The 27,709-nt window shown below is 43.3% G+C and overlaps 3 protein-coding genes and 1 long non-coding RNA gene across 20 annotated transcripts in view; 1 reads left to right on the top strand and 3 right to left on the bottom strand.

Annotated features, from left to right (window-relative positions):
- The first annotated feature begins 39 nt into the window (after nucleotides 1-39).
- Nucleotides 40-10,975, top strand: RINT1 (RAD50 interactor 1). Of its 6 annotated transcripts, none has more exons than XR_014933554.1 (13): nucleotides 40-452; nucleotides 521-762; nucleotides 1,624-1,797; nucleotides 1,874-2,023; nucleotides 3,302-3,458; nucleotides 4,203-4,313; nucleotides 4,516-4,620; nucleotides 6,635-6,772; nucleotides 7,520-7,719; nucleotides 8,142-8,356; nucleotides 8,882-9,062; nucleotides 9,146-9,264; nucleotides 9,990-10,236. XR_014933554.1 is itself a non-coding variant. In XM_015848648.3 (13 exons), exons 1-13 carry the CDS (start codon nucleotides 276-278, stop codon nucleotides 10,204-10,206), a joined length of 2,307 nt encoding a protein of 768 aa, XP_015704134.2. In that variant the 5' UTR covers nucleotides 40-275; the 3' UTR covers nucleotides 10,207-10,236. The 6 variants fall into 6 exon arrangements, 5 of the variants coding, with proteins under 5 accessions (XP_015704134.2, XP_085369675.1, XP_032298255.2 ...); XM_015848648.3 differs by having other exon boundaries at nucleotides 4,516-4,741; XM_085513549.1 differs by lacking the exon at nucleotides 9,146-9,264 and having other exon boundaries at nucleotides 4,516-4,741; nucleotides 9,990-10,975.
- On the bottom strand, nucleotides 3,121-8,258 carry LOC146762290 (uncharacterized). The gene is made up of 3 exons (XR_014933567.1): nucleotides 8,122-8,258; nucleotides 7,182-7,467; nucleotides 3,121-5,650 (listed from the first exon to the last, which is right to left on the bottom strand). It is a non-coding gene; the product is annotated as an uncharacterized LOC146762290 (long non-coding RNA).
- On the bottom strand, nucleotides 10,646-12,093 carry EFCAB10 (EF-hand calcium binding domain 10). The gene is made up of 4 exons (XM_015849048.3): nucleotides 11,983-12,093; nucleotides 11,669-11,833; nucleotides 11,441-11,525; nucleotides 10,646-11,179 (listed from the first exon to the last, which is right to left on the bottom strand). Exons 1-4 carry the CDS (start codon nucleotides 12,080-12,082, stop codon nucleotides 11,146-11,148), a joined length of 384 nt encoding a protein of 127 aa, XP_015704534.2. The 5' UTR covers nucleotides 12,083-12,093; the 3' UTR covers nucleotides 10,646-11,145.
- Nucleotides 12,094-15,724: 3,631 nt separating this feature from the next.
- The window catches only part of ATXN7L1 (ataxin 7 like 1), a 97,544-nt gene continuing 85,559 nt past the window's right edge, over nucleotides 15,725-27,709 (bottom strand). For 6 of the 12 annotated variants that reach the window (XM_015887115.3, XM_015848206.3, XM_085513521.1 and 3 more), the window contains 4 exons: nucleotides 27,042-27,163; nucleotides 24,058-24,997; nucleotides 21,141-21,215; nucleotides 15,725-17,909 (listed from right to left, as the gene is read on the bottom strand). In XM_015887115.3, the coding sequence (XP_015742601.1) occupies nucleotides 17,766-17,909; nucleotides 21,141-21,215; nucleotides 24,058-24,997; nucleotides 27,042-27,163 (1,281 nt within the window). In that variant the 3' untranslated portion in view covers nucleotides 15,725-17,765. The other 6 variants (XM_015887191.3, XM_085513512.1, XM_085513511.1 and 3 more) reach the window with 4 other exon arrangements.

The following is a 27,709-nucleotide window of genomic DNA, read 5'->3' on the forward strand; positions in this document are numbered from 1 at the left end:
CCCGGCTGTGATGTGTGCGTCCTTGGGCCGCGCTGTGCTGACGCGGCGGGGCGGGGAGCGAGGGGCTTCGGGGCCGGCGGTTTGATATTGCTATTAAAGGCCTCGTTTTAAAGGCCAGCATGGCTATTAAAGGCCTCGTTTAATGTTCAGGTGAAGAGGAATCGCCCTGCGTTCCCAGGAGCCCCGTGTCCTCAGTAGGTCGGTAGTTGGTGTTGTTCCCTTAGTGGTAACCAAGTAGAAATTACGTAAATAACATTGCGGAAAAAAAAGAAGGCATGGCAGCCGTTAATGTGCCGAAGAAAGAAGTCGTCAGAGATCCGGATCGCTGCGATATCCCGTACTACGTTTCAGAATTTGTGGAAAGAGAAGTTGGGAATGACTATGATTCTCTGAAGAAGCTGGGCAGCCTCATTGAGAAGCTGTCTGAAAACAAGAGGCAGCTGGAAGAACAGGTAAGTGTCTGTGCTCATTGTCCGTGTGATTTTTCTGTGTGAAGCTTAATGCATGTCTGTATATGCAGGTTCTCACAGTTTCATCCGAAGTCCCTAAAAGAATTCAGAACGCCTTAAAGAATGCAGAGGACTCTAAACAATCTCTGAATCGGCTTCTAGAGGAAGAAACTCTCCTGTCCGATTCCATCAGCAGCCACTTAGAGAAAGCTGAGCCGTGGATGGAGGATCTCGGGGTGCTGATCAGCCAGGTGGAGGAGATTGAGCATCACCTGGCCTATCTGAAATGGATTTCCCAAATAGAAGAGTTAAGGTAAAGCCGATGTACTTGTGGAGAGTTCTTACTAGTGGTATCACACAGCTTCTTCAAAGATTCAGTGTTAAATAATCACATTTAAGGAATAAACGAGAGCAGCAAGTTGTCATCTGGCCATATAAACTGTTAACGTGTTCTCTGGTGAGAACTGGAAGTTATTGCTCTGGCTTAAGGAAGAGAACAGTAACTGTGTCGATATGTGGATGGAACTCCTTCACCCACTGTAAATTATGGTGTAAGAACTAAAATAATACTGGAATATCTTGAGCGGAAATGTTACGCTTCAGACTTTGTGATTCTGAGTTTTCATTCTGGTACACTGATTTTATCCTAATGGGAATGAACAGTGCTGTTTTAGTTAATGTGATTTGTAGCTTCCTTCAGTGGAAAACTTTGTGTAATGCTTGTAAAGAATGTCAGAAATTGGAAGGTTCCTTTGGGTCAAAATTTGTACAGAGAGACTTAAGTTATGAAACAACTTGGTCTGAGCTGTGAAAATGTGATGGGTTTGCTGCAGTCTGAAATTTGCTTCCAGTTTTCCTCCTGGGAAGCGTGAGGAAAAGCAGATCTTTGAACAAGTTCCATAAAGAGCAGTGCTTCACAGAACTTCGGGCCTCCCTTCTTTCCTTCTGCCTTCAGGTCTCGGTGACAGTCTCTCAGCCACTTAAGGAACTTCACACAAAGAACTTGGTTCATGAATCCTTGCTGTAGGATGTATGTGATGGGAGTGGTAACCTCGTTAAAGTATTTCAGATTGAGCACGTTTTCTGCCAGTTTCTCAATATGATGGTTCTTTTGTGTTATCTTTAGTGAATTTTTGGCTCAACTCTTCTTGTATTTATGTTCTTGTGTTCATAGTGATAACATTCAGCAGTATCTGATGACCAACAATGTTCCGGAGGCAGCCAGTACTCTAGCATCTATGGCAGAACTGGATATTAAACTTCAGGAGTCATCTTGTTCTCATCTTCTTTCGTTTGTGAGATCCACTGTGAAATTTTGGCATAAAATTCTTAAGGACAAGTTGTCAAGGTACAGGATATCTCATCACTCCCTCGTCCCATGTTGTGCCGTAGCTTGGTGGTAAAGTGTGTGTTTTGTGTTGCAGTGACTTTGAAGAAGTGCTGACCCAGCTTCGTTGGCCATTTGTGGGGCCACCGCAGTCTCAGGCGTTTGGCCTTACTGCACCAGCCAACGCTTCTGATGTTTACAACAATTTAGAGGTTTTGTTCTGCCAGCTTCTGAAATTGCAAACATCGTATCCTTTAAAAGTGTAAAGAAAATTGTCTTGGGGGTGTTGGTTGGTGCTTAGCTAAACATGAGCCAGCAGTGCACCCAGGTGGCCAAGAAGGCCAATGGCATCCTGGCTTGTGTAAGAAATAGTGTTGCCAGCAGGAGCAGGGAAGTGATTGTCCCCCTGTACTCAGCTCTATTGAGGCTGCACGTTGAGTACTTTGTTCAGTTTTGGGCCATTCACCACAAGAAAAACACTGAGGCCTTGGAGTGTGTCCAGAGAAGGGCAACAAATCTGTTGAGGTGTCTGGAGCACAAGTCTTGTGAGAAATGGCTGAGGGAAGTGCGATTGTTCTGTCTGGAGAAGAAGAGGCTTGGGGGAGACTTCAGCTCTCTCTACAACTGTTTGAATGGAGATTGGTGTAACTGGTGATAGGGTGAGGGAACTGTCTCAAGTTGTGCCAGGGGAGATTGAGGTTGAATATTAGGAACAATTTCTTCTCTGAAAGAGTGGTCAGGCATGGGAATGAGCTGCCCAGGGAGGTGGTGGAGTCACTGTCCATGGAGGTACTCAAGAAACATTCAGGTGTTGTACTAAGGGACGTGGGTTAGTGGAAAAATATTGGTGGTAGGTGGGTGGTTGGACTGGATGATCTTGGGAATCTTTCAACCTTGGTGATTCTGTGGTTCTATTCTGCGATCCTGATCTGCCTTTGAGGTAAATCAGAAGATGCTGCTCATCCTGTTCCTTTAGTTTGAGGGTAAAATCAGGCAGAGATAAAACTCAAGCTTTTTTTCTTTCTTATTTTTCTTTTTCCTGGAGTGTTTTGAACAAACAAAACCCAAAACAGGAATAAATGTGGTCATGTTATGCAACATGGCGCTGGAACAATTCTGTTTGGTTAGACCAGGCTACTTGCACCAAGGTGGGAAATCACATATTGCAAGTATTATTTTAATGAATCTTTGATAGTTTTTTACAAAACATGGATGGATGTCTCTTGGGTACAGGTTTGGGAATGATGATGGGGTTCTGTTTATTTTCATGATAGTGATTTCCTAAACCATACTGACTTCAGTGACTTAAATTGTCATTGAATAAATAATAATTAGCAGCCAGAGTTATGTTAAATATTTTATAAAACTGAAACGTTTTGAGCATTGTTCAAATTGGAGGCATTTTATAGCTTGTGTGCCTTCGGACAGTGAGGTAGAGCTAAAACGTATTTGTTTTTGTAAACCCATTGTATTTAAATGATACTTACAGAGAAATTCAGCATTTCTCCTTGACTGTCAAACTTAGAGATGAGCTGTTAACCAAACCCAAACAGCTGCCAGAAAAGTACTCCTTACCTCCATCACCACCTGTTATCCTCCCAATACAGATCATGCTGAATCCTCTGCAGAAAAGATTCCGCTACCATTTCACTGGAAATAAACCAACCAATGTTTTAAGCAAGGTATGGAAAGAAAAAAAAACAGTTTAATTTTATTGCTACTATTTTTAGCAGCATTAAATTACGTAGCTTTAATGCTTTCATTTTGGAAATTCAGTTTCTTAAAATACGTGGTACTTGTATGTACTGTAGTGTGGACAGGCATTAAGGCAGTGCTTGGAGACCTTTGAGAGGACTAACATCTTTTCTGGGCTAGGCAATGTTTTTCTCTTGCCTAAATCTTTCTCAAATCATTACTGCATTCACTCCCATCATTTCAGAAGCATAGATTAATTTAATCTTTGTCTTTACAAATTGTTTTGCAGTGTTCAGTATTGCTTGAACTCAAAGATTGTATAAAGCTCTGACTTTGATTTTTGTTGTTGTGTTCTGCAACGTTCATGTGTCTGAAAATACTGAATCCTGCTACTGGTATATAACGAGTGTAATTCTGTTTGCCATGTGTCCAGTTTACTAGTTGGAAATTGACTTGCTTTTTGTATGAGTTATCTCCAAAGGCTGAGTCTTTTCATCCAAGAATTGTCATTTAAGCAGGTTTCTTACAGGTGTAACGTTAGCACTGCTGTAATGCTTCTGCAGCAGGATTTGAGAGCCACTTTTTGTAAGAGTTTAGATCTGTGTGTTTGTGTTGACAGTCTTGGGCAAATCAAAGTGTATTTGCACTCTGACAGTTGCTACTACAGTGTATTTTTAATAGCATTATGTATATTAGTGAGTTCACTAATTTAATTTTCTTTTTTAAATAAGCCTGAGTGGTATTTGACACAAGTGCTCATGTGGATTGGAAATCATGCCAAGTTCCTTGATGACAAAATCCAGCCAATATTGGACAAGGCAGGATCGCCAGTGAATGCTGGGGTAAGCACCTCAGTGGTTTTGTGTATGTATAAGTACCTACACAGACAGCTTGTGCAAGCAACTCTTCTGCTGATCTTAGTGTGCAGTGAGACTTAACACAGTCCAGCAACAGTTTTAGAAGTTAAATACATTTGCACATATTTATACATATCTATACCTCTGATTTTTCTATTCACTTTTTTTTTTTTTTCTCTTTTAAAAGCTTGAATTCTCTCGTGCTCTGGTAATGCTGATTTTGGAGAAGCTGGCTGCTGATATTCCATTCCTGTTATATGACGACACTCTCTTTTGTCACCTTGTGGATGAGGTACTTCTGTTTGAGAGAGAGCTATTCAGTGTTCATGGTTATCTCAGCAGCTTTCCCAGTTGCATGCATATTCTCTCAGAAGAGTCCTGCTTCCAGAGATGGCTGACAGTGGAAAAGAAATGTAAGACTTGGGAGGAATTTTGTTGGTCTGTATATGTTTTCATTCTGATTGGGCAATATATAGATTCCCCAGGTAGGATGAGCCACTTAAACTACAAAAGACATGTTTTTGAGGTCAGCAGTGAGTAGAATGCCCAGGGGTCAGCATTGGTGCAGTCCTGCTTAACATTTGTACTGATCTGGACACTGGGGTAGAGTGCACCCTCGGTAAACTTGCAGATGATACAGGACTATGGGAAGTGGCTGATTCTCCATAGGGCTGTGCTGCTACCCAGAGGGCTGTGGACAGGCTGGATGGGTGGGCTGGTTATGGCGAGAAACAACTGCTGGCACAAGGACATACTGGAGGCCACCCAGCTGGAAAGCTGTTCTGCAGAAAGGGATGTAGAAGCCCTGGTGGACACTAAGTTGAATGTGAGCCGGCAATGTTCTCTTGCTGTCCTGAAGGCTAATGGTGTCCTGCATTAGGCAAAGTATTGCCAACAGTTCAAGAGAGATGATCCTTCCTTCCCTCTATGCTCAGTACTGGTGAGACCACTACTCCTGCAGCAGTACTGTGTCCAGTTCTTCCCCCACCACCATTATGTGGGGAGACATGGACATACTGGAAAGAGTCCAGCGTAGGGCCACCAAGATGTTGAAGGGACTGGAGCACCTCTGTTGTGAGGACAGGCTGAGAGCTGGGGCTGCTCAGCCTGGAGAAGAGGGGGCTCCAGGAGATCTCATCACCATTCCGTTCCCCTCTACTCTGCCCTTGTGAGGCTCCATGTGGAGTTCTGCTTCCAGGCCTGGGGCCTCCAGCACAACAATGACGTGGAGTTATCAGAGTGGGACCACAGGGCCATGAAGATGATTAGAGGACTGTAGCATCTCTCTTGTGAAAAGGATGAGGCAGCTGGGATTTGTCAGGCTGGAGAAGAGAATCATAGAATTACTCAGGTTGGAGACCTCAAAGATCATCAAGTCCAACCACAGCCTAACTGTAGTACCCTAACAACCCTCTGCTAAATCATATCCCTGAGCACCTCATCCAAACAGCTCTTAAACACATCCAGGGACAGTGACTCAACCATCTCCCTGGGAGCCTATTCCAGTGTTTAACTACCCTTTCTGTAAGGAAGTGCTTCCTAACATCCAACCTAAACTTACCTTGGCACAACTTCAGGCCATTTCCCCTTGTCCTGTCACCAGTGAGGCTTGCCTCTTGCTGAGAAAGCTCTAGGTAGACCCCATTGTGGCCTTCTGGTAGATAAAGGGAGCTTATTAACAGGAGACACGATCTTTATTCGTTTGCTGTGGAGTTTCCTTGGAGATCTTTGGGAGCTCTCTGGACATGGCCCTGGTCACCCTGTTATAGGTGCTCCTCCTTAAGCAGGAGTTTGGTTATACAGACCCAGGTCCCTGCCAGCCCCAACCATTCTGTGATACTCCAGTATTCTGTGGTTATTTTGACTAAAAATTGGTTTGGCTGCAGTACTGCTCCTGAAGTTTATAGGACCGTTGCCCCTAATCTAGTATGGTTATTTAACATATAATCTAGGGATCTAGTATGTTTATTTTTAGATAGTGTTATACACTTATTTGTGCAAAGACTGACTTGAAATTGAAACGAAGGGAAGGTATTAATTTTTGAGGAAATGGAGAGGAAATATACTGGAAAGGAACCAGTCATTTAAAACAAACCACAGTCAACCCTCATGTTCTTTTTGTGTCTGCTGTGCTGTTACTGGAGCTGATTCTATATAAATCCAGTCATCAGTAGTTTCTCTTTACATGAAAACGTTAAATTCAGTTTATTGGAGATAAAGATTTTTATATTCAAGGTTTTTTGGGCTTTAGAGAATTGTTTTTATTATTAAGTACTAACAGCATTTACAATTCTTTTGCATCTCAGTTGCTCTTCAGAAAATGGACTCTATGCTTTCATCAGAGGCTGCGTGGGTATCACAGTACAAAGATATCAGTGATGTGGATGAGATGAAGGTCCCAGACTGTGCAGAAACTTTTATGACTCTGCTGTTAGTTATAACAGGTAACTGCGAACCTATGGGTGTTCCTGTTGTTAATGAGTAGCAGAAGAATGGCAGCTAATTGATTGCTGTGTTGAAGATTCCTTGTGTGAGCAACAATCACCACTTAGAATTGTTGCAGTGCTGTGACAGTTAAAATAAACAGAGTTTTCCTGTTCCTCTTGTGTTTTGGACACAAATGTCAGGACAAAGAATCTGGAGCTAGTGGCATATTTAGGAAGTAACAACTGAAAAATGACATTTGATATTTGCCACCCTAATGCTAGAGATGTTACAACTTGTCACAATGCAGTAATAAAAATACAACACTATTCCTTTTCAATCTGTGAGAACTTAAGAAGCAGATGTTACTTAATAGCTGTTTAGAACAGGAGCAAGGATGTTTTCAGAAGGCCTTGTTTGCATACTCACCGCCTTTGTCGTACTCTGCATCTGGCTTCAGGAGCCCCATGAGACTGCTAGATGGTGAGCTCTGGTAACATTACTTAAAGCGTTAGAATACAGTACAGAACCATGATGGGATGGAAATCCCAGTTATGTTGTTTGTTTACATATTTAGCTTTTGCAGTGAGTAGTTTCCTTGATACTGTTGTGAGTTGGGTGTTTTGAAGCTAAGTGCTGTCTGATGCTTCATAGTAGTAAGGATATATAGTGAACTGCCAGTAATGTTTCTTGTTCAAAACACTTTTCTTCAGTGCTGGAAAATACCAAACATAATATTATAATGATAACATTATATTAATTCCCAGACAGGTATAAGAATCTTCCAACGGCTTCCAGAAAACTGCAGTTCCTGGGGCTACAGAAAGAGTTAGTTGATGATTTTAGGATACGATTAACTCAAGTAATGAAGGAAGAGAGCAGAGATTCTTTAGGCTTCCGATACTGTGCGATCCTCAATGCCGTTAACTACATAGCAACTGTGCTGGCTGACTGGGCTGACAATGTAGTAAGTAATTATTGTGTTTTAATATGAAATCAGCTTGAATAAAAAAAGATATTAGTAGATTACTAGGCACTGTTCTAGTTTTATTGTTGCAGATGGGATGGGGAACAAGGACAAGTGATTTTGGCTATTTGTAAGTGTTCTGCTGTCTTAAAGCACATACTTATTATTTCTCTGAATCTGTTCCTTTGACCAGTCTGCTGTTGTATTTGAAACCCGTATCAGTTACACCGTTAGGATTAAAGCACAGTGCTTTGTTTTTACAGACATGGGGACCATGAGGAAATTGTTTTTATAATCTTAAAATTGTAAAACAATGAGAGTGTCAGAAGAGTGTTTTCTAGACCCCTGTCTGTTCAAGTACAAATGAAAAGTTCAAATAAGGTTATTTTTGGTAGTACTTACATCTGACTGTCTTTCTCCAGTTCTTCTTGCAGCTACAGCAGGCTGAACTGGAGGTCTGTGCAGAAAGCGATGCTGTCAGCCAGCTGCAGCTGGGGCAGCTGGCTTCAATGGAGAGCTCTGTCTTTGATGAAATGATCAACCTCCTGGAACGCCTGAAACACGATATGTTGAGTCGTCAAGTGTACCACGTCTTCAAAGAGGTCACAGATGCTGCAAAGCTGTACAAAAAAGAGAGGTGATTCCGTCTGCTCACACTCTTCTCATATTGCAGTGGTTTCTTTTTCAGTTAAAAACACTGAGGCAAATAAAGGCAAGAATAGAAAAATAAGAAAAATCAGTTTTCTGAATAGGAAGGGCTCAGAGTAGTAAGCATCTGAAGGTTTGGTTTTACGCTGACTTCAAAGCTATTTAACATTATGTTTTCTAAAGTACGTCTGCAATAAACGGGCACATTACCTTAAAAAAACAGGATAAGTATAGTTCAGATGAGAATTGTTCTCTGCAAAGTAGTATTAAAAATGGCATGTAGTGACTGCTTCTGTCTTCACAGAATCTCAAGGTTTCTTGGCTGGTTGATGATGAGTTCCTAAAATACTTCAGTAAACAATTACAACAGCTCAGTGATTACTTTTAGCCTTGACATGGAAGGGGAGAAAACTGCACCATTGGAAACAGCTGAGATTTAAGTGATATTTTAACTTCAGCTATTGTAACATGAATAATTTCACTGTGATGAATTCAATGTGACTATTTCTTTCAGGTGGTTATCTTTACCATCTCAAGCAGAGCAGGCAGTAATGTCTTTATCAAGCACAGCTTGCCCAATGTTGTTGACTCTACGGGACCGATTGCTTCAACTAGAACAGCAGCTCTGTCACTCTCTGTTTAAGATATTCTGGCAAATGCTCGCAGAGAAAGTGGACACTTACATATATCAGGAGGTGGGTATTCACAATATACACATGGTACAGTGTAGGTGATGGTGGCTGGCCTAAACAGAAGGTACACCCGTTTCTGTTGGCAGATAATCATGGCGAATCATTTCAACGAAGGAGGAGCAGCACAGCTTCAGTTTGACATGAGCAGAAATCTTTTTCCTTTGTTTTCACACTACTGTAAGAGGCCAGAAAACTACTTCAAGCAGTAAGTAGGAAATCCCATCTGTCAGTATTTCAAAAGAGAACGTCCAGATGCATGTGTTTTACACATCAACAAGGATTTTTTCAGTTTGAGAGGGGAAGAAACACTTAAAATATGTGGATCATCTGTGCTCCTAGGAAGGCACAGTGTTGACATTTATAACAGAAAATACTTAGCAAGAATAAATAAGCTATTTCATAGAATCATAGAATGGCCTGGGTTGAAAAGGACCTCGATGATCATCCAGTTTTAACCCCCCTGCCGTGTGCAGGGTCACCAACCACCAGACCAGGCTGCCCAGAGCCACATCCAGCCTGGCCTTGAATGCCTGCAGGGATGGGGCATCCACAACCTCCTTTTAACAATAAACTCTACTACAGAACCAGGCACTCAGCACTTCCAGCTATGATCTAGCAAGGAGACCTGAATTAAATCAGAAAACCTCCTTGGGCAACCTGTTCCAGTGCATCACCACCCTCTGGGTGAAAAACTTCCTCCTAATATCTAACCTAAACCTCCCCTGTCTCAGTTTAAAACCATTTCTCCTTGTTCTATAACTGTTCACCCTCATGTTTGTTATTGTTTTATGCAGTACTTTCCAGTTCAGTACTTCTGATCCATTTCAGAGGTCAGCAGGAGCTTTCTTCCTTAGTTGCTGGGCATACAGAATTAAGTATCCCGTGGTTGCTTCTATTACTAATCTATGTGTACCTTTTTCCCTCATATAGCATCAAAGAAGCTTGCATTATCCTGAATCTGAATGTTGGTTCTGCCTTGCTTCTGAAGGAAGTACTGCAGTCAGCCTCAGAAAACGAAGCACCGTTACAACCAAACCAGCCATCAGCAACAGCAGCGTTAAATGAACTGGGGGTTTACAAATTAGCACAACAGGATGTTGAGATTCTTCTCAATTTGAGAGCTATTTGGCCAAATGCAGGCAAATAAAGACTTTCTTCAGAAGTGGTTAAAACTTAATCTAGATCGCTTGTTTCAGAAAAATAAGCAGTGAGCTGTGTCATAGCTGTGAGCTAAGCTTAGTTATCTTACATACAGTTCCAGAAAGATGACTTGAAGATGCTCCGGTCCTGTCTTCTAACCACACAGGTCTTACTTTGTTTTCCATCACTGCTTTGTTTGCACACTTAGAAGCTGACGGGCCCTTCATTACTAATGAACGTGTTACTTGTTCTCTGATGATCTGCCTTGTGGAGCTGCCGTGCTGTCACCTTGATGTGATGAATACAGGTGCATGTGTGCGACCGCAGCTACATACAGTGTGGCCAGCTGGGGCACTCTCACTTAAGCACATGTGTTTTCCACTTCTGAATCCCCAATGCAATGGGTGTTCTGTGTTAAAATGTGCACAGGAAGGCTGGGCATGGAATGAAGGAATATATCACTGTTTTATTTATCAACACTAATTCAAAATTCAATTTATTTCTTTTGCTGTCCCAAAGTGCCCTCTATTTTTTGAACAGGACTTCCTTTGTGCTTGAGCTTTAAAGGCTGTTATTTGGCAGTGCTGTCTTTCTCCAAACATGAACGTGCTGAAGCTCCTGAAGCTGATGATGTTCTTTTTGTACCAGCACTGAAAGGCCGCAGTTGGAGGAAGAAATGCCAGAGCACACACTTTGGATTTGTAAAAGGGGTTTCTACTTAATCAGGCGATCTTATTATTGTAATTAATACATTTCTAGTGCCTGGTAAACATAAATGTGTTTTTGTTGTTTGTTCTTTACAGCTAAAATGGATGGGGAAAAAAATAAGTGCATATAGTCATAAAACAATAAGTGCATATAGCAATAAAGTCAGCTTGACACACTAGTAAATGGATGAAGCAAAACAGCTATTCTAAATACACAGAGCAGAGCACTGTTCCAATTACTACACGGTCCAGCCTTCCAGCAGTGTTTTCAGCCTAGGACAGAAGAGAACATCTGGTTAGGCAAGTTCGGATAACTGGTTTGGTTATTTATGGTGGCTGTAAGTTACCAAACAACGTCCCTTGAAGGATACCATAACCAGCAGCAATTAGAACAATCTGGAACTCACTTCATTGCCGTGTTACGGCCTCTGCTGTGGTAAAACATCAGGCAACGACAGCTATTCTATGCTGCTATGGCCTGCAGGATATTGCCTGATGCTGCCTGGGTTGCACGACCCTTCCCACCGCACTCACATCTCTTCCTTGAACGTGGCCAGTCCGATCTCCTCCTCGTCCCAGACGCGCAGCTCCGCCGTGCTCAGCCCCAGCGTCTCAAGAGCTGGGGGAAGGAAAGCGGCCCCTGAGCAAGTCTTCGAAGGATCGATTTACAAGCAGAACGCGGCCGGGATGTCATTGTAACAGTAAACATCTTTAGCATCCCGAAGCGCGGGCTGTGTCGGCACAAGTGCGGACGGGACCGACCTGTTCGGCACTGCCGGCCCGTGACGAAGCCGCGCCCCGCGGCGTCCATCATGCGGAACATGGTCTCCACATCCGCCTCGTCCAGCACTGCCGGCATGGCCGCCCCGCCGCGCCTCGCCGCTCGCACCGCTTCCAGCGTCTGGATCAGGAACTGCCGCGGCCGCTCTGTAACGGAGCGAGGCCGGGGCTGCTGCGGGCGACCCGAGCCCGTCCTTCGGGCCCCTCCCCGCGGCCACCCCGACGGTCTCCTGACGGAACCCGTCTCCCTCCCCCCGTTCCCCCGTTTCCCCTCAGCCGCTCCCCGCGCTCCGCACCGGGCCGGTGGTACAGCAGCAGCGCGGCGAGGCGGTGAAACAGCGCGGGCAGCCCGTGCCGCTCCAGGTAGTCGCGGCTCTGCTGCTCGCCCGCCGCCATGGCGCGTTGCTGGGAGACACAGCCGCCACAGCCGCCGGGCGCCGCCCCTCACAGCCCTCAGAGCCGCCAGAGGAGGAAGGGCCGAGCGGGGCGGTGCTCGGGGCCGGGAGGGGGCGGTGAGTCCACGGCGTGTGGTACCGAGCGGTTCTGCTTCAGGGGGCAGCGGCCGTAACCAGCGCGAAACGCACCGCCACAAACCGACACCTGCAGTGTGAGCACAGCAACCGCAGGAGTCAGTCAGCGCGCTCTGTGAGGAACGGATCCAGGAATCACCAAGCGAAGCCCATGGGGACACACACACACACACACACACACACATATATATGTATCATTTCTTTGTTAAGAAAGCACAGTTTATTTCCTTGAAAAACGTCTCGGGTGAGCTCTGAGATGCCCACCTGAGCTGACACGGGAGGAACTGCTTTTCTGGTGATGGAGAAAAGCAGGATTTGACAAAACAACTGAATGATTCCTGGGTTCACCACAGCAGTGCTGCTAATTCAGTTTTAATCACATCTGCAAAGATCAAATCTATTTTTGTGTGTTTAACGAGAATTGGTTACTTATATAAACTGAATTTTGCTATAAGACTATCTGCTGTGGCAGGAGATGAGCCTCTTGTAGGACACAACGCATAACTTCAGACTTCTATCTCATTACAAAGGACTACACAGACTGCAAACAGGCCTAAAGAGTGAAACAAAGAGGAGCAGGGCCTGCAGGCACCACAGGTTCTGCACAGAGAAGTTCTTCACAGAGAGAGTGGTGAGGTGCTGGCACAGGCTGCCCTGAGAGGCTGTGGATGCCCTGTCCCTGGAGGTGTTCAAGGCCAGGTTGGATGGGGCAGCCTGGGCAGCCTGGTCTAGTATTAAACATGGAGGTTGGCAGCCCAGCATGTAGCAGAGGATTGTTGTGGGGCTGTTCCAGAAAGTAATGTCATTTAGTCTGTGACACAGTTAGCCAGCCTTTGTGGAAGGGTGTCTGTGGCTCTTTGGAAACAAAGACTCACAAGAGTCAGTACTGGAACTCACGGGAGTGAATGGTCCAGTAACACTGCAGAGTAGAAGAGGCTTTGGAGAGTGTTAGGATAAAAAGCCCAACACCAAGTCTGTTACATGCTCCAGGAGCAAACATACACTTGGCCTGTTCTCGGCTGAAAGGAGCACTTCCCTTTGGCTATTTTCCTTCTTTGCAAGTGTCCAGCTCCGCAAGACAACCCAAGCGAATGGAAAGCTTTGTGTTGTTGAGAGAATCTAAGGACTATGGGCTGATGTGCCATACATCAATGGTAGGGAAGGTTAAAGGGTTGACGTAATCCTTTCCAGGCCACGTGTGCTCACCTGTGACACGGCTCTCCAAATCAGCACTGAGTACATTTGCCACTGGGAAAGGAGGATGGCTGCTCTTCTGCAGTGATGCTTTGTCACTATTCCCCCTCCCTGGCTGGGTCCAGACCCAGATGCAGACACACGGGACTCACAAGTTTATCAGCCATTTACTGTTTACACCACCAGGCCCTTACAGCCGTAGCATTCTGTACATTTACTTTATGCCAAGCAGCTTTTCTGAAGAATTTGTCCTGTGTGGTGTCACATTAATCTGAGCTGCTCTGAATCAACCAAACCCTGCTTTAACTTCAGAACCAAACCTGACAGGTTTGGAAAACACACAGAGGGGCAGTAGGATGCTTGGCACCACATGGAATCCCTTCTGGTGGCTCTACCTTCAAAATGAGTCTCCCCTGGATCCTCAGGATTTCTGGCAAGCATCCCTTGAAATGAGGAAAGCTTTTGGAATTCTTCCTTTCTCCCTTCTGTAGGGAGAGCTGCTCACAGACTCCATGTTGCTGCAGGTCAACCCTAACCACTACAGAAGGCACCATCCTCCCTCCCCAAAAAAAGAGAATCCAGCTCATGTAATTTGTGATGCATTACGAAACGAGAACGGGAGAGCATGCATGCCATCTACCGTGCATTCTGCAGCTGGGAACTCAAAGCAGGGCCTGCTACTGAGTTACCAGCTGCATCTGCTTTCAGCCTAGGAAATGAAGTTTTAAAAGAGGTCTGTACTTGTTTGGAGTTGTAACTTTCAGGAGGTGCTCATGGAGAAAAACAGCAGGAAAAAATGCATGAAATAAACACAGTTCAAAAGTCTGAATCTGCTGCGTGAATCTCCTCCAAACATTTCTGGAACCAGAATTTGGCCTGGCTTCTAATCATCAATCCTGACAGATTTGGATGAGTAAAACAGATCCTGGTTGCAGAAAGCAGTGGCTTCTACAGCAAATATTTCTCTGCTAAGAACAGAAGCCTAAGAACTGGAGTGCAATAAATAAAAAGTTCTGGCGTGATTTGCTTACCTCTGCAACCGGTGGCATTTAGAGCGTGTTAGATAATAGGAGAATACTGTTGCAAGCAAAATACTTGTTGCATAACCCCGAAGGGTGTGGGAAACCAAACAGAGAACAGCTTGTAAAGCAGGACAGCAAAGCTGCGAGTGCTAATAAATGACTCAGTCATATTTGGAAAATAAACGCAGGGTCCTTGACCTCTGCTGGCTGTGAGTGATGATGGCGAGCAACCAGTAACTCGTGGCTGCAATAATCTCTTGTCTTGGTTGTAGCCCTGATTTCTATTGTCTGTAAGAAACACCATCTTACAAACACAGTGTCTCTCCAGCTTACATGGAGATCGCTCCCTTTCAGATGAAACTTCGATGTTTCCTGTGACCAAATGCCATTTGGTTTCTCTGCTGCATACTGAAAAGGATAAACTCAAGACTAAAAAGAAAAATGAAAATATAAGCAGCCCAAACATCCTGTGCGGTAAAGGGGAAGTTCAGGATTAGCTTTTGCCACAGACATCAAGAAGAAGCGAGACATTACACAGAAGGCTGTTCAGCTGGAAGGTAAAGTCTTCCTACTTCTGTTTCCTGTAACCCAGGGCAGCTTGCTATCTCCTCTGCCTGTTCTAAATGCATGCATACACAACCCCAGCTTGATTTCTTGCTTCCAAGGCCATGCTGCAATGATGTTTCTCCCCTACAGTATCTCCAAAATTGTTGTTCCTAAGAGAACAACACAAGAGTACGCGTTGCCCAGACCAGCAGAAGAGGTTTGCTGAGAGAAAAACCAGCAATGCTCTGCATAGAGCTCACAAGGCACCCAACAGGGTACGTCTCATCTGAGCCGTAACTGGAGCGGGCTTTTACACAGAACAAGGATCGCAGCAAAGATAAAGGCTGCATTTCTAGAATTAACAACAGCAAAAAAGACCGTCTGTATATTTGCACTGCTCCTTGAAGTCAGAATTCCTCAACCCAGCAGCTCTGGCGAGGTTAATTCTTACACCAATAAGAAGAAAACACATTCAGCTAAGGAAAGGAACTTAAGCATAACTGATCGGTATAGGACCCTCGGTGGCTGAGGACACACGTCCTGATGTGTAAGCACAGGGATATTTTAGACACGAGTGCCAAACATATTTCCAGATCAGCTCAGCCCTGCAGAGGGAGCTGGCAGATCTCCGGCACAGCCTCGCACTGCTGGCATCCACCCGCATGTCAGCCCCGGGGAAGAACAGGGGCAGCCCTGCAACGCAAACTGCTTCTCCCCTGTGAAGGGAAATAATGGCAAAACTCAGCTTTTTCTTACAAACATATAAATTATTTTATTTACAAAGCCATGTTACAAAAAAAAAAAAAAAAAAAAAAAAAAAGAAAGAAAAAAAGAAAAAAAATTAATAATAATAATAATAATAAAGCAAAAAACAAAAACAAAACAAAACAAAAACAAAAATACAATCGCTCACTAGAGAATATCTCCAGGCCCGGTGCTGAACCATGGCAGTATCAATCAGATACATGTTTGTTCTGGTTTTCCTTTTTTAAACTGTAAGCCATAGAATTTACTATTTACACCTACTTTAGACATTGATTCCGCTTACAATTATCACAAGCATGGAATGGATTCTATCTGATACTGCTAATACATAAAGGTGCAGGACAAAGAATGAAAATACTTAGTGTTACAAAATATGGGTTGTAGAAAAGAAATTGGCTGTACAAGTATGGCGTTTCTTTCTCAGAATGATTGGACATGCTTTCTTCAAAAGTCTTCTGGAAAAGGTTCTAAAATCTGTAGTAGGAAAGCACAATATAGCAGGTGCAAATTCATTTCTGTGCAACAACAGTTATTTATTTAATATACCCCATGACTGACCAGCTATGCAAAACCCACAGAGTTTTGTTAAAGTGCCATGGGTCGACAGCATAACAAAATATAAGGTGTAAATAGAAAAATTTCTTTTTTTCTTCTTTTTTTTTAAAACAATAGTTCACTGAGAATCAGCAATAATAGAATATGCTGTATAAACTATTCTCTACAAAGGTCGATCAGCACTATTTACAATTGTTACATCGATACAAAAGAAGGCATACAAGTTATCCAAGTCGCTTTTTTTTATGGCTGACGGGCCTATGCATTGCGTATGTGTAACAACCAAAGCTTCTGAGCCTCTATTGCTGGAAACAAATCACAATTTTCAGGCAAAGGGTAACGAAAAAGAACTACCGAGTGAATGCTACACTAAGAATGCATTATAGGCTGGTCCAGTTTATATCCATTTTATTCAAACGTTTGCTTCCATTTTGCTTTTCAGGCTGAAATTCTCGATACTTGTAATTAAATAATGGTTATTTGACGATGAAAGACTGTGGGGTTTTACTTGGCGCTTAACGTTCCCCAATGTTGTCAGCTGTGAGCTGGTTGAAACAAAACAATTAAGCAGCATTCAAAGGACAGGCTCCATATTCCAGCTTCCCAGTTCCAAGAGGCGCACAAGGAGCTCAAAGCCCCCGCCCAGCAGCACAGCACTGCCTGCCCGCTGCTGAGCGCTGCACCTCACCACCACCCTCTGCCTCCACAACCACAAACAGCCGCTCGCTGATTACAGACGATGACTTTGTTACTGAGATTGAGAAACTCCTGCAATTTTAGAACTCGAAATAAATTAAAACAAAACAAAAAAAAAATAATCAACATAGCACTGCTCCTAAAACTGAACGAGACAAAAATTGTGCAAAAATAACAAAGATATGTACACGTTTTTTTTCAGTCTGAAGAAATGTACAATAAAAACATAATTCAAAGAACATCTTAAAAATATAAACATTGCTTCAACTTTCCTAAGTTTCACACTGCTTCTGAAACTATACGGTCAGTTAGCTCTGAAGTATAGCAAAACATAAATTATTACAAAATTAACACTATAAAAATTTATTTTAAGAATATTTCTAAACTTTTTTTCTCAAAGGGCCTAGCCTCGCTTAGAATTGCTTAAACATTTTTAGTCTTAAAATTTACCTTAAGCCTTCTTTTTTTAAAAAAGAAAGTAGTAATAATCTCCCTATTTGCAGTCTCTCGCCTCTCCCCAAGATGTAAATAAACCAGCATATAAGTGCACTTTTAACACTGTAGAAATAAAAATCAAATCCTCTGTACTACTGTTTCATTGTTCATACCCAGCATTGGCTTCCTGATTAGAAAATCTGCATTTTATTACAAAATGATGCGGTAATCCTATAAGAAACACTGTCAGTGCAATTCTATTAACGCAAGCCAATCTGCTCAACGCCTGTCCTCGCGCACCCAAACCGTTTACTGAAGTTATCAAGTTCTGTTATCTTAAGGGTCTAGAATTCCTCCGAGGGGATTTCGCGTGTTGAGCCTTTGATAACATCCATTACAGTTGGGTGCAAAAATCCTCCGCGCTTCGATCGATCCCGGAAGATGCCGAAGGCTCAGAGTTCCCACTGAAATCATTAAATGCTGTAGGTAGAGAGCACCAGGCAGGGTTAGTCCCTAAGGCTGCAGTGCCCCAGCTGTTTGCGAGTCACCAAGAAATGCACTCTATATTTATCCGTGGGACAAGCTGAAATACAGAATTACTGCAATTTTTGCTCTATGATAAAAATTTGGAGATCCTTTAAACAAATTCAAATCGTGATCGTTTTGTTTTGCTTTGTTTTTGGAATGTCCACCGCATTCTGGTAAGGAAACAAGGGGAGCATTGCAACGCTAACAGCTTGAAAAGGCATGAAACATAACCAAGCAGAACGCACAGATCAGTGGCAAATACAAGTGAAAAACTGAACAAATCACTATTACAGTTTTCTGTAAATTTGATTCTCTTTAAAACCACAAATTCATAAAAGGTTAAATCCATCTGCAGGTCATAGAAAAAGAAAAACCCTGTGGAGTAGGGCTGCTGAGAGCTAGAGATTATAGGCTGGTTCCTGTTCCGTGTTATGGAAGAGTCCTTATTCTACCAGTCCGGTTTGATGTCTTCTAGAAGAGAAACCAAGTTCAGATTCAGAAAACATCTCTTGGTACATCATGCTTTAACAACATCTGCATCTGAGAGAGCTCAAACCAGGAACTTATTGCACGTCCACCCCTATTTATTGATTGCATTAGACCTTTAAAAAAGGAGCTGCTTTGAATAACCTGGGTATTTCCTTTTGAGACTCTCTGATTTTAGTACGCTTTGGTGAATCTTACGTTCATTAATTCAGCACATCGTTAGAAATACGAGCAGCAATCAGACAATAACTTTGAAGAACGGTTTCTCCTGCACAGCACGTTTCCATGCCTGAGGAAACCCCTTCCAGCACACACACACTGGCACCTTCCCTTCGTAAAAGCTGCTGGTTATTTAAAAACCACCACATGCTGAGCTCTATGAAATATCAACACATGCAGGCACCCAAAAGCACTATGAAGACAGAAAGACTGATTAGTTATAGACTTAGAATGATAAAACAAGCCTTAAACATACAGTCTGCATCTACAGGCACACAGAATATGACTGTAAAACTATAACCCCATTTACATTTACTAAAAATGGCGAAGATTTTGTAAGGAAAAGAAGTACTTTTTATTAAAGCAATGACAGCTGGAAAAACAGGCACACTTCTTTTATGTATACGAGCCCCTGTTCAGTTCTCAAATAGATGCAGGAAGGTTAAAAGCAAACATAAATTGAGAACAACCCATGAGAGCTGGACTTGAGTTGAACACAGTGGGTGACGGCAGCAGGGGATGCAGGCATCATGGCCCACCAGTCCCATACAGCAATACTGACAACACCAGGCCCCACCTGCCTGCTTTGCAGGCCTGCACTCAGGAAAACGTGCCTGGTTTTTTCCAGCTGTAGAAGTCCGTGTAGCAACTAACGTTCTCTGCCTACTGACATTGCATCACTTGGACTCTGATTCTCGTGGTTACATCAGCACTAATATTAAAAGCTCTCTCTCAGGCCCCAGTGGTACGCTGACTGCCAAAGAATACATTTGCAGATCCACTTACGTTACCTAATTAATAACACTTTTTATAAAGAAATAGTACAGCTCAGCTTCAGACTACAGCTTTATTTAGAGGCTACTCCTTCACCAGATTGGAGAATCAAAGCTGTCAGCAGAGCAGCTCCGATGTGGCAGTGGGGAGCATTAGACAGGCAGTCATGGCTCCAAGCACTAACATTCTGTATCAGAGTTAACACAGAATAAAACCCAACAAAACCAGGAAAAAAACGTTTAATAAAGCTTAACAGATCTTCATCTTCCTTTGTATTTGTATTCTGAACTCCATACTCAGCTACTAAGCTGCCAGCAACGTATTTTTAACACCAAACAGTCTGTGGGGCTTAGAACAAGCAAACACTTCTATTTTTTGATAAAGTCATGGAAACAGGCAGCCAAAAAGCTCAGCAGTAGCCTCTGTTTGTACACAGCTGCCACAAAGTTAACGTTTCGTCCAGGAAGATTCTCCTCACAGGATCCAGGCAATGGATCCCAGCACGCTGTGTGCTTGGGCAGGGCGTATTTTATACTCATACAGCACTACGGGGCTAAGACAAAACCAGTTTTACACTTCAGATGAGCTTTACCCCATGTTTGTCACTGGCAGCTGCACGATGGTGTCCCATACAGCAGCATGCCGGTCCCTACGAGTGCTGTGGGATGAAGACACCCTCGACCTACTTCCCTTCAGTGCAGCGCTGTCACACATACACTCCTTTGCATTCAGAACCAGGGGTGCGGGGGGCAGAACTGCTTTACCTTTTGGCAGTTCATCTCGGGATGTGAGTGACTCAGAACATATTTTAAAGGTGAGACTGCTGTGGGTTATCACCACCACAGTAATTACTTTCCTCGTGCTGCACCTACAGAGCAGAAACTAAGCAGCATAACCATCTGGAACAGCTACGGTGCGGGGTACTCAGAACGCATATGGGATTCTGAAATGCTGACCGGTCAAACAGAGAAATGAGCTGGCATTTCTGTTTACTTGTGGTTACACCTTGCTGAGTTGGAAACCTTTTTCCCAACAAGGATCTCGATAATGAATTCTTGATAGATTACTCAATTTGGAGAGTCAAACGCAGACGAGCTGACCTTCAGAATTTACTACAACTACCTGACCAGCTGCCTGTGTGAGAAACAGGCGCGGTGGGAGCGCTGAGGATTTCTCACAGCCTGAGAAGAACACAGGCTGCGCTTTCACATCAGTGTCTCTGAACAATCAAGTCCTCTACCTTCCCTGTCCTGTTTCTGCCCTCGCTTTGCCCATTTCCATTCCTGCTTCTTTTTAACGCTGTCCCTTCTGTGCCAGCCTGGGACTTTGCTGTGCCATCCATCCCGGCAGGGGAAGCGGGATGGAAAAGACACGCCAGCTCAGCTGGATCCTGTGGAGACACGTTGTTGCTGCTGCTGCTTTTGTGTCACCAAAGCAACAGCCAGTGGGCATCGGATAAGCCAACGTGAAGCACATTACAGGTGGTGGAAAACAAGCAGAGAACTTGTTATTCATAAATCTCAGGGGGAAAAATAGCTGGAAAAACACTAAGCGAGAGGAAAAAAATCTAATATTAGTTCACTGAAAGAAAGCTTCTGTAAATAACTGCACTCACAAAGAAAATGTATTTCAAGGCTTCGCAATAGAGAATATTTAATCACCACTTACAAACTATTGAAGTGCACTTTTAAAGAAACAACTTACTTGTCTGTTGTGTACTGGGTTTGATGTACTCGAAGGACTGGATTGTGACAAAGCTACACTGCTATTTTTTCCAATCTGAAAGACATTAATTGAGCAGCATTGAGAGACATATTTGTCAGTTGAATGCAGATGCTGGTAATGGCTTTCCCGCTCCTGAGCAAAGTGGCACTAATTGATCTGCATTTGGAACGCAGGTATTTTGCTATTACGAAAAAAAAATAAAAATAAAACACTTCTTCAGAGTCATAATTATCTCTCAGAGCCAGTATTTCACAGCAGCTCTCACGTCAATAGTATCATCGACTGGAAAACAACATTAAGAAATGGTTTCTGGTGGAATTCAGGTTGTAAAATCCCACCTCAGTGCCCAGGAGCACTGCTCTGTGTGCTCAGCACACTGTGCTGTGTCAGCAGGCCAGCAAATGACAGCACAGCGCTCACAGCCCTCCTCCTCCAGCCCCCGACACCCCTTGGGGCGCATGGCTGCACAGCAGCTGTACGAGCACCACCACGGCCTGCCCTGCATTACTGCATCTCCTTCACGTGGTCTTTGTTTAGCACTGCTCATAGAAGCACACATCAACCAGCACAATCAGAATCCAGAGGTTTGAACACGCAATAGCCCCACACTAATGGATCACAGAATTTCTTTGGGAATAAGCGCACATTACTAGTACGTGTAGATACATTTTAGAAGTGCTTAAATAGAATACTGCAGAATTCAATCTGTTGGCATTTATAACAGAAAATACTTAGCAAGAATAAATAAGCTATTTCATAGAATCATAGAATGGCCTGGATTGAAAAGGACCTCGATGATCATCCAGTTTTAACCCCCCTGCCGTGTGCAGGGTCAGCAGCCACCAGACCAGGCTGCCCTGAGCCACACCCAGCCTGGCCTTGGATGCCTGCAGGGATGGGGCATCCACAACCTCCTTTTAACAATAAACTCTACTACAGAACCAGGCACTCAGCACTTCCAGCTACGATCTAGCAAGGAGACCTGAATTAAATCAGAAAAAAAAAATAATCCGGGGCTTATCAGCCATCAGTTGAGCTTTTTCCTGTGTTCTGATTTCCTTAATTTAATTTTCCTTATTACATCAGGGAGCAGAAACAAGATTTTAAGTAACACTGTGTTTTTTGAGGTATTTTTGCTGCAACTGCTCTTCTAACGCACAGCAAGCCAAAGAAGCACAGCTTAAAGCTGACTGCAAGTGCTGCACCCTCCAGACTTCCAGTATTCCCACATGCAGGACAGAATATTCTAAGGGTGCAGACTTCACTTGTTTATGGCACAAATTAACAGCAGGAATTCAGCATCCTTGTCACAAAGCTGCGAGCCAGACAGATGAACAGCCAGCTTCGCTTCACTCCTATGCTGCACAGCTAGTGCTGCTCCAAGGACAGCTACGTGAGCAGCAGCGGGTGACTTCCACATACACACACATATATGCACACATACATCTATACATCTACTGCTCATCATTACGCATATCTAACACTTTCCTTAAGGGAAAACTATAGGGTGAAGTAACCGTGTACCAATATGGGCCTCTGACTGATCCTTGATGGTTTATTTACTGCCATTACCCTGCGAGCTGCTGAAATACATCACATACCCAATCACTAAGGGACTCAGAATGTGAGCCTGGGACCCCCTTACATACACATATATCGCGTATACTCCAAGCACTGCGTGTATTTGTAAGACTCCTCTGGACTACAACAGCCACAGATATATTTACATAATGTGAAATGACAATGCAAGCCATTTTCTCCTGCTAGAGTTTGCACCAAAGTAACAGCCTGTTCTTACTTTTCCTTCCCACTTGAGATACAGATCTCAGGGTAAGTTCACCTCTTAGGCACACGCATATTTCAAACATCAGCTGCGTGACAGAACGATGAATTTACAGCATTCTCCACTGATTTCAGTGACTTAAAGACTAATTCTGATTTCAAGGCACATCTCAAATGATAAAGGGCTATTATAAAAGGATTAAAACAGAAAGACAGCACCGTAGCCCATTTCTAAATGCCACATCAGTAATCTCAGCTGCACCTCTACTGGAAGCAGGAAGGAGAAAACAGACATCTGAAGCCATTCTGAGGCCTTCACTCTGCCTGCTAAACCATTTAGCATTTCTTCATTCCCTCCTTCCACTGCTGCCCACTGTTACCCCTGCACTGCCTTGTCCCAGACACTGCCCTCTCCATTCCATATGCAGAATCACTGAAAGAAAAGCCAAAGCCCTATTGATAGTGATGAGGAAGGAGCTTTATCTGCTGCAGAGACTTCAATATTCTGAAGGTGTTCACTCTAAAAGACAACCCAACGTCAATTAAAGGTGATATGTTAAGATCTTAATTTCTTGATTCTCCCCATTTCAAACAGGAAACAGCATCTGAGGTCACATGCCTCAGACCTCCCCCACAGGAAAAGGCAAATGTAAGAACTCTGCAGAAATGAAATGAGGTTTAACATTAACATTAACCAATGAACAAATGTGGGAAAAACAGAAATGTTGACTCTTATTTCCCAGCTTTAATGACACACAATTTATTTCGGAAAGATGAGGATTAAGATCGGAAACTGATTTCTAAGAAATATTTATCCGTTCTTGACATCAAGTTTTACTTTCAAATTTACAAATGACTATTTTACTAATTGAATAAAAATCCTCATTAAAATATTTCAAGACAGTAAAAAAAAAAACCCTTTCCTCCCTCTCCACCCCCTCGGCATGTTTCAATGGTTTGTACAAAACAAATACAAATACATTTCTGTATGAACCCCAAAATTCAGCTGTTTGATGAAAAACAACCCGAAGCAAACACTGTCATTTCTTGTTCACGGACTATTTCAAGTAAGTCAAACATGACCTGCAAAAAAGTAACTGGAAGGGTCCCTTACCTGCCGAGAGATGGAGCTGCTTGTTGGGTCTGGCACCGCAGAAATAAGGTTGGCAGTGCTCTTTCTATGAACACTATTCATACCAGGCATTTTAGTGATTTTACAGGCTTTGCTACTAGAACTAGAGTTTTTACGTTTTTTTCCTTCTGATTTGTCGAAAGAAAGGGGTAGAGAAGACACTGCATTATGTGCTCCCAGGGAGTGGTCCCCTGAGTGGTGCACGAGAGAAGGTACAGACAGATTAGAAGAGTCAATACTGCTTACTACCATGCTCATGTGTTTCACTGAGTCTGTTGAACTACTTGATAATGAAGTCCGTCCTGAGGGCTCCAATTTGGCACTGAGTGGGCTTGTTCCATTGTTTGTATTGTGCACAGACATGCTGTTATAGGAAGATGTAGCCTGATAGGAGTTCAAAGTCGAACTGGTGTTCAGGACACAGTTCTTTTTGTGGGACCCTGAAAATGAAGACGAGGAAGATGTCTGCAAAGATAACGAGGACGATGATGATGACTGCGGCTTTTTCTTTTTGTTACTTGAAGACTCGTCGCTACGAGATGACAAGTCTTTTACTTTTGAGGATTTGCTGGTTTTTGTTTTGGATGGCTTGTGGGATGGGGAAGGGATGACTGCTGGCACTGGTGACACAGCTGATGGCGCCTTGAAGGTCGAGTCCATGATACTTAGGCTTGCAGCCACGTGAGGAAAAGCTGTAGTGTGTGACACAATAGAATTCGTATCTGACGTCGTCACAAAGGCTGCGTTTGATAACATGGCTGATGTCATTATGTAGGAAGAAGTGATTCTTGAGCTGATAGGCGTTGAAGGAATATAGACTGCGCTGGGGTTGCTGAAAGGTTGTAAGACGGACGCCGGAAAGGGAGTGGAGACGTGAGCTGCTGGAGAAGGCATGGGGCTGTCTGCCGCAGGAGGGATCTTCCTAGATGGGAAAGAATGAAAGAGATTCGGATGCATAAAAAACTAATTAATCATAATTAACCACTGTTTTACAAATATAAGCTCACTTTTTATCTATTTTACAAAAAAAGAGAGGAGAGGAGAGGAGAGGAGAGGAGAGGAGAGGAGAGGAGAGGAGAGGAGAGGAGAGGAGAGGAGAGGAGAGGAGAGGAGAGGAGAGGAGAGGAGAGGAGAGGAGAGGAGAGGAGAGGAGAGGAGAGGAGAGGAGAGGAGAGGAGAGGAGAGGAGAGGAGAGGAGAGGAGAGGAGAGGAGAGGAGAGGAGAGGAGAGGAGAGGAGAGGAGAGGAGAGGAGAGGAGGTCTAAAATGCCTGACGTTGAAGTCTATAAACACAGTAAACAATATGCTTCATTCACTGCATGAGCTTTGCCTGAAAGGTCAAGCTGTAGAACAGTTACAAAATTAACCTGAGCACAGGTCAGACCCATGAGGGCAGTAAATGAGTCAGTTTTGGGGTCTGTGAATTACTTATCACTGGGCTTAAAGAGAAAAAGGAGGTAACGGGTCAATGGCTCAATCCTTGCCTCAATGCAGTACCATTCCCAGGAGCCCATGTGGGAGCTGGTTAGACAGGATTAACTAGTTAAGTTATTCATTTCACCAGTACTGAAAGATTGACAGAACCTGAAACAACACTCGATCAACTGTATGACTAGTTGAATATTATTCAGAGAATAAAATTTAATGATATTACCTTTGAAATCAGTTGAATGTACTGAAGTTCTTTTCTATTCCACCACCAGCAGCACATCACCCATTACTTTATCCAGCCCAATGTTAACAAAAAAACAGTCTTTCATAATGTATCTTGGAAAATACGACGTGTGTTTTTCTCATTATTTAGACTATTAATCTTATTCCTCTTTGTTAAGAACCCACAGAGCACCATAATTCTGCCCTTGTTGGTCCCCAGTACTGACATATCCTCAGTCTGAAGACTCATGCCTGCCCTCAGCGAAGCACAATAAAACAGCGCAGTGTATGGTTTATGACAAAATTAATCCTCTGCTGTTCTACCATAAGTCAAATCCTAATTAACAGGGTTTTCTCCTGGAATTCTTCCTGTAGAGACTCTCAGACAGGCCACAGAAATGAGTACGGGTTTACACAGACTATGCTCACAGAAATAAGCAAAGTCCTGCTGCCTGTGACTTCCTATGGAGCTTTGAACAAAGCAATTATCAGGCCTGTTCCTCAGTCTGCTATTAAAGAAAAGCCAATAATTCTTACCCACCTTTGTGAAATACACTGAGAACCAGGGGAAAAAGCACATTGTAGATGTTGTTATTGTTCTCAAACTATGGCTTCGCATCCCTTTTACCCTTTGGCTCAGCTGGATGAGCCACATCTAGGGCTGGACTAACTCCACTATAACATAACACCTTTATACAGCCCTGCCTGGGGAGGACAGGAAAGGATCAGTCCAGAGGATGGAGGACAACAGCGGGATACAAAAAGAATTAAGCGCTGTCAGCTTCCCGTGTTACACCAACAAGTATGGATGGAATCCATTAAAACATTAGAGACTGCATTAAGAGCTAGAATTTTGGAAAACATTTACAACTGGATTTAGTGGGAGCAGGATGAGGCCTGTTTATTTCTCGTATCACATAATTACCCAGAAGTTATTTCAGTTTCACATGAAAGGAATGATGCTTGGTGACACTTCCTCAGATGCCTGAATGTCTTTTCACCTGACATACAAAGCCAACAGATAACGAGTTTTACTTCTCCTATTTATAGAAACACAATTAGTCTTATCTGTAGAAGGTGGCAGACAGTGGTTAACAGCCAGAATTGTAAGCAGAAGAGAGGAACCCCTTCTGGACCAAGTACGATCTGCCTCTAAGCAGAGATGTAAGTAGAGATATGTACTGAATTTCTTACCCACAACACGAGTCTCACCAAGAAAAGTCTAAACGATGATAGGGCTGTGTGACACAGATATAGAAGTCCAGGCCAAATCCAACCTGTGTTAAAAATGCCCAGTGTAAAACTCCCACTTACTTCCACATCTGTGAATTCAAGTGTTTTTCTACCATGGAGTTCAGTGCGAATCGAAAATGGTCCCATCTTCTGTCAAAGACATAGTATCCTCTTCCCATTAAGCGACTACCATACGAACAGAACTGAAAGAAAAGACAGATCAATGTTGTTTGTTATAAAAGTTTCTATGCTATAAAAGAACGGCCTGAATCGATCTTGCAACACTTTTGTGATCTGTATCACAAATATCTTTAAAAAGGTATTTCTTTCTATCTGCAGCATAAATACTTTTTTCATGATGTATGAAACATACACATAATGTTTCTGCCTACACTATACCTTGTGCTCTACTAACAGTTCAGTTTACTTTGGGTACCTACCTATGTGTCACTGGGAAAGAACATAAACACCAAGTTAAGGAAGCAATTCTGGCAGTAACACTGGGCTCTGCAAAAGTTCTCCCTTCCTCTAAGGAATACAGTCAATGTTACAGTTATCACAGCGCTAGCTTTATTCTGCATAAGGAAAACACGTAAATGAAGTCTTCACTGATTTTACTCCTTGGCTTGATCTTTGTGACAAACAGTTGTTCAGGTGTTGGCGAGTTCTTCCCTTGTTTCTTGGTTAGTACAGCATCAACAGATTCACCCTGCAGATCCAGTGACACAAGGTTCTCTGGCTACTTACAG

Source organism: Coturnix japonica, chromosome 1 (genome assembly GCF_054131305.1).
Source record: "Coturnix japonica strain WE chromosome 1, WE-NBRP24, whole genome shotgun sequence".
Lineage (NCBI taxonomy): Eukaryota > Metazoa > Chordata > Aves > Galliformes > Phasianidae > Coturnix > Coturnix japonica.

Coding starts and splice junctions, on each gene's coding strand:
- RINT1 (XM_015848648.3), top strand. CDS start 276: ATGGCAGCCGTTAATGTGCCGAAGAAAGAAGTCGTCAGAGATCCGGAT. Junction 2,024..3,301: donor CTTCTGAAATTGCAAACATC/GTATCCTTTAAA, acceptor TGTCAAACTTAG/AGATGAGCTGTTAACCAAAC. Junction 4,314..4,515: donor GATCGCCAGTGAATGCTGGG/GTAAGCACCTCA, acceptor CTCTTTTAAAAG/CTTGAATTCTCTCGTGCTCT.
- EFCAB10 (XM_015849048.3), bottom strand. CDS start 12,082: ATGGCGGCGGGCGAGCAGCAGAGCCGCGACTACCTGGAGCGGCACGGG. Junction 11,526..11,668: donor GGGCCGGCAGTGCCGAACAG/GTCGGTCCCGTC, acceptor TCCTTCCCCCAG/CTCTTGAGACGCTGGGGCTG. Junction 11,180..11,440: donor GCCACGTTCAAGGAAGAGAT/GTGAGTGCGGTG, acceptor CTTCTGTCCTAG/GCTGAAAACACTGCTGGAAG.